Below are 12,861 nucleotides of genomic sequence, written 5' to 3' on the forward strand. Positions count from 1 at the left end.
CCTTTCACCACCACTTGTTTGGTTGCTGACCTTAAAAGGCACAAATGTGCTTATACATTGGCAGAGAAATGCACTTTTTGTTGAAGTTGTTGTTTACAATACAATATTAGAGCGCTGATATAACCAAACGGGACCACAATGCATAGTGTGTAGCATAATGTACTATGCTCTTCGGGTTTTTTTTTTCTGTTTTTTTTATTTTATTATTATTATTTATTTTTTTTTATAACTGTTTAGGGTATTACTACATTTTTTTTTTTCCTTTTTTATCACGAGGGTTTAGTTACTAGTAGTTAAACTTTAGTGGCTTGTTTAAAGTTGTGTTTAGGAATTTTTTTTATCATTGCCATGTAGTCTGTTTGGTGGCTGCTTTGAGCACAGGGGTAAGATGTAGAATGTTGTTAGGGTATAGGGGCAAATTTTCTAAAGAGTTGTGTATGATTTTTAATTAAACTAAGATTAAATGTATTCTTTGATTGGGTCCAGTTATTGACCAGCACTTGTGATTGTTGTTGTTTTTTATTTGCTGAAATTGTTTGGTGGGTTGCTTTGTAATAATGATTGATGAAAGTTACTAGTGCTTAAACTTTAGTTGCTTGTTTAAAGTTATGCTTTGGGATTTTTCTTTTATCACTGTCTTGTGGTTTGTCAGATGTCTGCTCATTGGTATATGATTATGGCAAATGTCTACTCCTTGGTATTTTTATAACTTTTAGAGATTGTATTAATTTTTTGTGTTGGGATTGTGTATGGTATTATATTAAAATTTTAACTGTAATGAATGTGGCAGGATACATCATGGGTACACATTGTATGATGTTTGAAGTCCATCATGGGGGTTGTTTTAACAGGCAATATAGGATTAATTATGTAGGGGGCAATATTAGTAATTACCCAGACCCGTATGATGGGAACAAATTAAAATTTTCTGATATAGAGGACATATGTAGGACATATGGGTATAGGTCTGAGGACCTTGTTTATTACAGTGTACCAGGTTTATCATTAGACCAAGGGCTAAGACTTCTGTCATCTGATTACAATGCAACTGAAATGGTGGCAAAACATCTAGATCATGCTCTTGTAGTGTTGTATATAGTAACTTATGGTGTAACAGATGATGTAGTTGATGGAGATGAAGAAGACGATTCAGAGTCTGAGAGGGAATTTGTGTTTAGGAAGGATGCATTCTGGGATTCAGTTCTTAGTGATGATACAGATTGTTTTGATTCTGATGAGGATACCACTCATCACAGTGAGGTCATTCCTGAAGGGGTTGGAAATGCTGAAGAGGTTGTTGAGGAGATAGAAGTGGAAGGGGGTGTTGATGATGTTTCTGGGGAGGGTGATGCTGGGGAAGGCAATGCTAGGGAGGGTGGGGAAGAGAGAGAAGAGAGTGATAGTAGTAGAGACATGTATGATAGTGATAAGCTAGAATCACCACATGGTAGTGGTGATGAAAGATTAGTGCACTTATCCTGTAAGGATGTAACCAAAAAAATCCCTTTTGATCATAGTGATATGAATAATCCGACATTGGTTGTAGGGAATACATTTCATAGTGCAGTGGAATTTAGAAAAGCCGTGAGACAATACAATATTAGTAGGGGGAAGGATTTGAAATTCAAGAGAAATGAAAACAAGAGGATTGTGATTGTCTGCAAAGATCCAAGGTGCAACTATAGGGTGTATGGGAGGCAGTTGAAGAACGAGATGACATTCCTTTTAGTGCCCATAAGGCCCAAACACACTTGCACTAGGAAGTACCAAAATCATATGGTCACTTCAACTTGGATTGCTGAGTGGTGCATAGACTCTTTTAAGGAGCAGCCAAACATGCCCATAGATGTTTTGCAGAAAAAGGTAAAAGCAAAATAGAATGTGGATGTCCATGTCAGTTCTTTGTATAGGGCAAGGAAAAGAGCAAGGGAAATTATTTTTAGGAAACTAGATGAGTAGTATTATCGGTTGTGGGATTATTGCTCCATAGTTAGGAGCACTAATGTGGGCAGTTGTTTGATATTGATGGTTGAGAGACCAATGCCTCAGGTGCCATGCAGATTTCAAAGCCATTATTTTTCATTGGAAGCCATGAAGAATGGTTTTGTGGAAGGGTGTAGGCCTGTCGTAGGTCTTGATGCATGTTTTTTAAAGGGTACGTATAAGGGGCAGATCATGGCTGCTGTGGGAAGGGATGCCAACAACAACATGTACCCTATTGCAATTGCTGTTGTAGAGGCTGAGACAAAAGACAGCTGGACATGGTTTCTAAAGACGCTTGTTATAAATCTTGGCCCTAGTCGACATGGATGGACTTTTATTTCGGATCGACAGAAGTAAAATAATAGTTATTTATTATTCATATAATTTAAATGTTTAGTGTAATGCAACTAATTATGCTTTCAACTATTGTACAGGGCCTCATTCCAAGCCTAGAACAAGTATATCCACAGTCCGAGCATTGTACATGTGTTAGACACTTGTACGCTAATTTCAGGAACTCAGGTCATAGGGGTGTGCTACTAAAAAATCTTCTTTGGCAAGCTGCGGCATCCTACACAAAGCAAGAATTCTACAGAGTAATGGATGAGATAAAGAAGATGAGTAAGGATGCACATGCCTACCTGGAGAAGATTGACCCTAGCACTTGGTGTAGGGGATGGTTCAATACAATTTGTAAGTCTGGCCTCTTACACAACAACACTTGTGAGAGCTTCAATTCATGTATAAAAAAGTACCGTGACCAGACAATCCTGAGTATGTTGGAAGGTATTAGATGTAAGTTGATGAGAAGGTATGTGAGGAAGAAGGAATTAATCAGTTCAATGGAGGAGGCCTTAGGGCCAAAGATTAGGAAGAAGTTAGAAAAAGAAGAGGATGAAGCTAGTAATTGTTGGTGTACATACGCCGGTCAGGGTATGTTTGAAGTTGAGTGCATGGGAAAGAAATTTGTTGTAGATGTGGATGGCAGAACCTGTGGATGCAGGAAATGGGATGTAACTGGTATCCCATGTTCTCATGGCATTTCTGCCATTTTACACCAAGGTGGAGACCCAGCCAAATATTTGAGTGATTACTATGGCAAGGATAAATACTACAAGTCATATGACTACACTGTCTTCCCTGTGCCAAGTGAAGATCAGTGGCCAATAAGCAACCAACCAAAGATTGAGCCACCGAAGATGAGGGCAGCTCCTGGCAGACCTAAAAAAATTAGACAAAGGGGTGCGAATGAACCAAGAAATGCTTATTCAATTAGGAAGGGGGGCCACAAGAAACAATGTAGGTACTGCATGAAGCTTGGTCACAACAAGAGGTCATGTGTAGCCAGGCATAGACAAGAGGAACGAAGGTCACGTGTCAGAGAGTACTATAGAGATAATGCATCAACTGACTGGAATTTGGACATGGTAATGGTTTATTCATTGAGAGTATTTACTGTTTAGTGTTTACTGCATAATGTTCAATTTATTAAATTGGTTTACATATTTTGTTTGTTGATTGTTTGTGTTTGTAGTTGGATGGATAATAAACTGCTACTTCATCAACTGGCAGGAAAAAGAGAAAAGTGAACACACCATCAAGTTCAAGCAGGGCAGGGAGATCACAATCTGGTGGATGTTCAACATCCATAAGTCAAACACCTTCACATCCTGAATCTCAGCCTGCATTTATGCCAGCCTCATCGAATGCACCACTGCATGTCTCACAGCCGGCATTTAGGCCATGTGTAGAGATTGCATTACAACAACAGTCACAGCCTATGGGAGTAGCAACTTCTGTCAGTCAACATGTGAGAGCTGCACCTTCTGCCACCCAGCCAGTCAGAAAAGCAACACATTATGCATACAAACCGAGTGTGAGTAATTCTTCATATTCTTTCTATAAATTAAACCCTTAAACAAAAATTAAGGGCCTGATTGTATGTGATTAATTGCAGGCATCTACCATATTTAGGAATAAGAATAAAGAACACTAGGGTTGGCCACAAGGACAAGGGCAGGTGGTAGGTTGAGGGAACTTGTTAGTAGTGGAAGAGAACCTACCAAGCAGAAAATTGTAGTTGACTTGACTGGTAACCCTGCTGGGCCACCCCCAATTCCAGGTGGTGGACCAGTATGCGCTTGGGGGCCTCCCAAAGCAGGTGGTATTACATTTCGTACTGCCCCACCTGATTTTGACATACAAAAGGCAAAAGGGACAGCTCTTGACCATCCACCAGGTTTTCAGGAACATGTTAGAAGAATGGATAGGGGGAAAGATAAGTCCACCAAAACAGTGAAGGACAAAGGGAAGCAGAAGATGCAATAACCATGACATAAAGAGTCGTTTGCTGAAATTGTTTGTCTCAGTTTGTACTGTTTTATTGGTAACTACTTGTTGTGTGTTGGGGTATTTTCTAAACATTGTAATGGATTTAGGGTTGATGGTCATGTATGTTTTGACAACATTTTATGCAAGCTGAAGCTTGGTGTTGTGTTTAGGTACATTTGGTGTAAATTTTGTAGTGCTTGCATTGATATGAATTGTAAGTTAATTTTGATGGCCATGTATGTTTTGAATACATTTGGTGTAAATTTAGGTGTAAATGTTGTAGTGCTTGCATTGATATGAATTGTAAGTTAATTTTGATGGCCATGTATGTGTTCAACACATTTGGACCAAATTTTGGTGTTTGATTGGTAGTGATTGCATTGACATGAATTGTAGGTTAATTTTGATGGCCATGTATGTGTTCAACACATTTGGACCAAATTTTGGTGTTTGATTGGTAGTGATTGCATTGATATGAATTGTAGGTTAATTATGATGCCCATGTATGTGTTCAACACATTTGGACCAAATTTTGGTGTTTGATTGGTAGTGATTGTATTGACATGAATTATAGGTTAATTTTGATGGCCATGTATGTGTTCAACACATTTGGACCAAATTTTGGTGTTTGATTGGTAGTGATTGCATTGATATGAATTGTAGGTTAATTTTGATGCCCATGTATGTTTTCAACACATTTGGACCAAATTTTGGATTAAAATTAAATAAGGAATGGTCTTAAGTAGTTGTGATTAAATATATGTACTGCTTGCATTGATTTTGATAGTTAGATTAGGTTAGGAGTTTGAACACACGGTGTAAATTTTGGTGTAAATTTGGTAGTGCTTGACAACGTGTGGATGACAATATTTAGCCAATGTTTTATTTCCCAATATTAAGGTAACACAACAGCAAGCAATAACATCAATTGGGATCAATACCATTCATTAAGAGGACAAATCCATTTCTTCACTAGAGTCAATTGTGCCAACAAAATCCATCCATTTCAATACTAGAGTCAATTGTGCCAACAAAATCCATACAAGCCATAACAAACATTACAACCTAACTAATACCTAAAAAACATTACCAAAATGGTCAATTCATACAAGTTTGATACAAATAAACAAAACAAAATGTCTATCTCAGCTGCTTAACATCAGCCTTGATGCAAGTCCATTAGAAAAACGGAAACACATCAGTACAGCAACAAGACACCAAAAAGATGCAAGTGCAACTCGAAACTTCAACTGCATCCAACGATACTCAGTCTCAACCCTTTGAAGTTTAACTTCAAAATTTGCAACATCAACTTCAATTTTGGACTTGTATTCAGCAAGCTCAAGCTTGCATTTGAAGATTCCCATTGCCTCTTCGGACTTCAATTCGTTCTGCCACTCCATCAACATCGACATCACTCGATCACTGCACACACACACACACAAATTTCAGGTTCAACCCATTTTAAATAATTGCAACCACGATTTTTTTCATTATGCATAATCACGTAAATTAGGGTCACAAAAACTATGGTCACAAGAATTAGGGTTTACCCAATTAATATAGAATTTTGGCATAATGGGGATGAGCAGAAAATTCAAGTGAAAAAATAAATTCTAAAACACATCTTACCAAATAATTAACACAAGCATAAAACCTTTTGCCATAATTTTTACTTGTTGATGCAGTTTTGATAACTGTTTTGCTCCCACATTTGCAAATTGGATAGCTCGATCCTGAATTGCATACCACACCCTCGAAGTGCTCCATATTTCACCGTCGTCACCTCGCCGGTACTAGGTACTGGGTAATTTTGCTGGTGGATGATAGAATCGACTTTCACCGGTACTGGGTATCCCCGTCGTGTGGGATTCTTCACTGTCGAGACGCACGTGACTCCCAACTAGATCCTCAGCTTTGTTTCTTCGACTTCCTTCCTAATCTTTTCCAATGGATGGCTGGAACCCAGTGATTTTTTTTCTACAGCTTAGGTAGTGGGTCTTCATGCTCCTCATTCTCGGTGGTTTCTTGCACAACTTGGGTAGTGGGTCTTCGAGTTCTCTCGTTCTCGGTGGTTTCTTGCACGGCTTGGGTAGTGGGTCTTCGAGCTCTCTCGTTCTCGGTGGTTTATTGCACGGCTTGAGTAGTGGGTCTTCGATCTCTCTCGTTCTCGGTGGTTTCTTGCACGGCTTGGGTAGTGGGTCTTCGAGCTCTCTCGTTCTCGGTGGTTTATTGCATAGCTTGGGTAGAGGGTCTTCGATCTCTCTCGTTCTCGGTGGTTTCATGCACGACTTGGGTAGTGGATCTTCGAGCTCTCTCATTTTCGGGGGTTTCGTCGACATCTTCGGTAGTGTTTAGGTCTTATATGTGGGTACTTTGTGAGTGTAATGGTGAGTGAGTGTGAGGGCAAAAGGGGTAAGTGAAGGCTAAAAAATCACGTGAAAGTCACGTGATGTGCATTCCATTTGGTCTTAACGCTTCAGATAGACGAAAGGGCCCTATTTGAGAGAAAATAGAAGTTTAGGCGTCCAAAATGAGAGTTTTGGAAGTTCAGGGGGGGTCTGCAAAATTGGCCAAAAGTTCAGGAGGGCTTAGTGAAGTTTCCCCTTAATATTATTATGTACATCATTTTGTGTTGCAGCTTAATGAGTACAAGAAGCATTGCCATCTATTGATCTTTCAAGGAACATCAGTGCTGCAAGTCAATACCTGCATGCTGAATTACTGGTGCCCAGGTGTTGGGAGCACCTGGAAAATTTTGTGAAATGAGAAGCAACCATTTTGTAGAGCTTTTCCATTAAAATGTATACAATGTTTTTTGTCCTGTGGTATCCAGAATACCTCATCTTGCAAGTTGATACATTATTTTTGTAGCACGGATATGAGAGAAGAGAGATTTTAGTAATTGGAAAAGGAGAAAAAAACCTAGAGCCGCATTTTGGAACAACTTGCAAAGTTTTGAAAACCTTAAATTGATATGAACCTGGAATTAGTAGTGTCGCTATTCTTGTTATGGGCATGAGGTCTCATATTTTCTCCATTTCATGTTTGGAGTGCATTATTGTTGCAAATTCAATGATTTTATGAAGCTCTAAAATGGGGTCATGGCAAACTTGAGAACAAAGCAATGTTGACATGTATTTGAATGCTTGTTTAAGTAGTTGTACAAGACTTTTTTTTTATTATTTTTTTTTTGGTAAGTAGTAGCACAAGACTTAGATGAGGGTAGGCGGAGGTAAATAGGGGTGGGGGCAACAAGTGTTTTTTATTATTATTATTATTATTATTATTATTATTTAAGAAAAACTAAGGTCCCAACTCCCAATGTCCTCAAATTTGGGTTGGAACTCTAATTCAATCTAGCCCAAAAGCTAAGGTTAAAACTCTATTTATTTCGATGTAAAATAATTATGAAAAATATTTTTCATATTTTTTGATGATTGGGGTATTATAGAGTTTTTGCCAAGACTCCACCTTGACTGGTCATGCCATTGTTAAGAAATAGTTAGGACCTCGTCATGACATTGCCAGGACCCCAATGAGACTTCGCCGAGCCTTGGACTTCATTGTGACACCACTGAGACTCATATGACTTTGCTATGATTTGTCGTGACTCTGATAGGACCCCACTGAGACACCGTCGGGACTTTACTTGGACCTCATCAGAACCCCATCGTGACACTCTCGGGGCACCATTGGCCCCCATTGAGACTTGCCAAGACACCATCGGGCCCCACTTGGACCCAGCTAGGCCTCCACGAGGCCCCTGCCAAGACATTTGCTTGTATATATTTATGCTGGGTTTTTTTTTTTTTTTTTTTTTTTAATGTTAACCAGTTATGATTAAAAACAAGTAAATGTAAATTTGGGGTCAAATATTTTTGATTTTTCAATATCTGCTCTTTTTATAGCAATTGGGCCTAAGAAGACACTAAAAATACAAAAAACAAATGAGGGTAAAAAATGCTACAGTAGTAAAAAAAGCCCAAAAATACCCAAAAAAACCCCAACTTTGAAAAAGCGGTTAGCGGGCGGTTAGCTATTTCACTAACCGCTAACCGGCGGTTAGTAACTAACCGCTAACTGCCTAACGGTTAGCGGTTAGCGGTTGCGGTTAGTGAAATCTACTAACCGCTAAGGTGGTTACGGTTAGCGGTAATTGCCAATAACCGCTAACCATAACCGTATTGACACCCCTAGTTTGAGAAGTCCCTCAGGTGGTTTCTCTCATTTAATCTCCATGCAAGCATCAATTCTCGGCGGCTTCACGGTTTGTCCACGTTCTGCTTCGAGGAACGCCTCTACCTGATCGAAGGCTTTTTGGTTGACTACCGTAGGTGATGTAAACTCCCCTTCAAATACATCTTTATTACGCCGAAACGATATTTGCCGAGCCACAAACACAAACCTCTATAGGTCTTCCTCTTCTAATCTCCCTCTAAGCTCTTAGAAAATGTTAATAAAAACATCATCATCACTCGTGCATTTCTAGAACCTTACATTATGTTCAAGCCACACATCACGAGCAGCCGGGCAACTCCATAAAATATGTCTCATTGTCTCCATCGCCAGTCTACATATCGAGCAAAGTGGGTCATCCTCGATTTAATTTCCTTCTAAACAGATTTTCCTTCGTAGGCAAAATATTTGAGCACGCTTTCCATAGGAACATTTTAACTGCTCGGGGTCCCCGAAACTGCCATATTGACTTCCATAGTTGAGCCATATGCATAGAATTTGAGCTGCTCCCCTCATTCACAATGAAATTCTCCTTGGCCATATAATAAGCACTCTGAACTATAAATTTGCCATTTTTATTCCCCACCCACACCATATGATCACTAGGCTTATTAGGATATATTAGAATACCACAAATTTTCCCAGCCTCCTCCAAAAAAATTAGGGGTGTCAAGGCGGTTACGGTTAGCGGTTATTGACAATAACCGCTAACCATAACTGCCTTAGCGGTTAATAGATTTTACTAACCGCAACCGCTAACTGCCTAGCGGTTAACGGTTAGTGAAATAGATAACCGTCCGCTAACCGCTTTTTCAAAATTGGGCTTTTGGACCTTTTTGGGCTTTCTTTAGGGCTTTTTGGGCTTTTTGGGCTTTTTTTTACCCTCTTTTTTTTTTTTGTATTTTTAGTGTAATAATGCTTTAATTAAATTGTAGTTATAAGTAATATATTGTTTAATTCAATTGAATCAATTGTGATTATCATTGTACATGAATCATATGATTAACTTGTAAACTTATGAGTTATGAGTTATATCATATTATATATGTATTATTTATTATTATATAATCATATGATTTAATGATCAATTCATCATGTGATATAATCATATCAATTATAGTAATAATATATAAATTACTAAAATTATAATGATAATACATTAATACTTAAATTGTGTTTATAAGTAACACATTGGTCATTGTTTATACGAATTTGATAGTATTGTCAATTACTTAATTTGATATTATATGAATCATATCATTATTGTACATTAATAATATTATTTTCTTGAAATCCTGAATAAAGTATTTGAATTGTCATTGAATCATATGATTGAGTGTTGATATTATACATTTATATTATTCATATGCATATGTAGACTTATATAGACTTATAACATATACAGACTTATATGTTTATAACATATATTGGAAATAAGTCTCTAGATATTTAATTACATTGAAAATAAGTCTCTAGATATTTAATTGTTGTATTGGTATGAATTGGTATACTTATGAGTTATGTCATATTATATATGTATAATTTGTTATTATATAATCAAATGATTTAATGATCAATTGATCATGTGATATAATCATATAAATTACAGTGATAATATATTAATACTCAAATTGTGATTTAATGATCAAGTGATTATGTTATATGTATAAATATTTTTATAATTATAATTATAAAAATATATTATATAAAAAGGCGGTTAGCGGTTACGGTTAGTAAACCCAATAACCGCTAGGCGGTTATAACGGTTAGACAGTTAGCGGTTAATATGGTTAAGCGGTTAAGCGGTTAGCGGTTAGCGGTTAGCGATTATAGCGGTCAGCAAACAGTTTTTAACCGCCCGCATTGACATCCCTAGAAAAAATCTCCCTGATGAGTGTGGTATTCCACCATCTTTTGTCGTCATCAATTAGGTCATAGACTCTTGATTCTTCATCGAGTATGTGAATGGGGGATTGAATGGAAGGTGTATCCAACCACTTATCTTTCCAGATCTTGATATTACTTCCATCTCCGACTCTCCACACCAACCCTTTCTTGAAAAGATTGTGCGCATTCCAAATACTACTCCATGCATACGAGGGCTTCCTTCCTAGAGATGAATCCAGAAAATTGCTATTTGGGTAATATTTTTTATAGAAAATTTGAATTTGGACAAAAAGCAAGTCCCCATCCTTACTTGGCAAGGAGTGCCATATTAAAATTTTCGAATGACTCTTATTTCTATGAGTTGAGGTAGGTAATCAAAATGATTTGATTATCATTAATCCTAGAAAGTAATGATCCTATAAAGGAATATAAACCTAATATTGAATTATACCATATATCCTATAGCTACCTAGATCTGTCACAATCAGAGCTTCCCATGTCCAAGTATTTTCATGATTCAAATGCTACATCAAATCTAATATATGGGACACGATAGAACTGGAGACACCAGTCAAATGTGGCAAGATGACACCTATATTGGTGTATTGCTCTTCTGTATAATGTCTCTTCCTCCCATAATTGAGGATAGTAAACAAGCTATATATGGGAGTTACTTATGAAAATGATAATAGTAATTGACATCATGGGGAGACATGTTGGGTGATGGAAACCCACTCAGTTAAGGGACTATTTGGGTTAAAACATTATAGCTCATTTCGGGTATGAAAGACTACAATAACTCTTTTCAAGTAGGAAAGACCACAAAACTACGGGAGAATACCATAGATTAATTCATAAACATTTTCTTTGATTCTTTATTTACAACCAAACCTTAAATAGAATACAATTCAATAACACCTAAAATGATAACATTTTCAAATAAACTCTAATCCTAAGAACCTAATCGTAATTTAAAATAATCTAGTCCTCTAATCCTAATGAATTCCAACTCAACCTCTCTTACTCTAAGCTTATCCCTATCATTTGGCTTCCAAAAAGTGTCGTGTTTATAAGATATAGGTGCACCAAAGGAGTAATGCTAGAAGTCTCTCTTGTATGACTCCAAAAAATATGTTGCTTTTAAAATTACTATTGGACTTGTGATTAATTACTATTGAATTTTGATCGAATGATGATTTTAAAAGACACCTCATTTTGTGAGTGACACAAGAGGACCAAGAGGGACTTTTAGCATTACTTGTACCAAAGATAAGGATATTTAAGTGCATTAGTGGAAAGATAAGATAGAAGATATCAAAAACCTGTAAATTTAAAGCAGTCTAGTGCTGCATCAGTGGAAGATAAGGACAGATAATCTCAGAAATTTGTGAACTTGAAAAAGTGTAGAAATTAGTTAACATTTAATACTTAATTAAACGTCAAGATCTATTGATTGATGTATACTGTCTAGAGGGAATGATGATAATAGTGGCAAGATGTGTCGATGTATGTAAATGTGCTTTTGTATTGAACAAAAAAAAAAAAAAAAACTGAATTATTGTAGACGTAATCTTTACGAAGATTTGTAGAGTTTTGTTTTGTTTTCTTAAGCATCAGGTAGAACCCCGTTTATTTTAGGGGAAAATATACTTATTATAAGAGCGCATTTCTTGCGATCCGGTATCAAACCCTAATAGAGGGTGCGTATTATAACTACAAAAAACCTTCTGATTAGTAATGACACATCAGTAACGTGTAAATAGGCTTGACGCATTGCTAAATGTTAGTAACATGTGCAGCGTGTTACTAATTTGGATGTTACTGAATTCCTATTAGTAACGTGTCAGAAATTGACACGTTACTAAAGTTTAAAAAATTAGTAAAAAATAATAATTTTCTTTTTCAAATTTATTTTCGGAATTTGAACGAGTAGTGCTCTTAGGCCTGCAAGTTTTGTGTTTTTTCATTAAAAAGAATTTCAAAGCCTTTACTATGATCCCAAGCAAAACTCTTGTTGCTTTCTGTGGGTCTCAAATCTCGGCTGCCCATTTCCCCCATAGTCTCTGCCTTACTCCTCTATAGTGTCTTAGGTCAACAATACTCATGTAATTAAGAAAAGAAACTAAACAAGTTGCAAATAGTTAATTAATTTGAAACAGATAAAAAGATCAGAAAAATCAACCAGAAAATCAGAAAAATTAATCGTAAAAATCATAAAAATTACCTCTTAGAGTATACGATGTCCGTTCCCCAAGTGGATTCAACCTAAAAAATCAAACCAAACCAACCAGAAAATCAAACCCAGAAAAATTTCAAACACCCAAACCCAGCAGCGAAATCCAAACCCAGCAGAAAAATTTCAAACACCCAAACCCAAACCCAACAGAAAAAATTTTCTTCTTCATTTTCTTCTTATCTTCT

General features: G+C 36.9%; 1 protein-coding gene across 1 annotated transcript in view; it reads left to right on the plus strand.

The window, feature by feature from the left end:
* Positions 1 to 6,318: 6,318 nt before the first annotated feature.
* Positions 6,319 to 12,861, plus strand: part of LOC132162939 (L-arabinokinase-like) — a 16,251-nt gene continuing 9,708 nt past the window's right edge. Inside the window, exon 1 of the mRNA XM_059573149.1 lies at positions 6,319 to 6,666. Within this exon, the coding sequence (XP_059429132.1) occupies positions 6,319 to 6,666 (348 nt within the window). The remainder of the gene's footprint in view (positions 6,667 to 12,861) is intronic.

The sequence above is a fragment of the Corylus avellana genome, chromosome ca10, assembly GCF_901000735.1.
Source record: "Corylus avellana chromosome ca10, CavTom2PMs-1.0".
Lineage (NCBI taxonomy): Eukaryota > Viridiplantae > Streptophyta > Magnoliopsida > Fagales > Betulaceae > Corylus > Corylus avellana.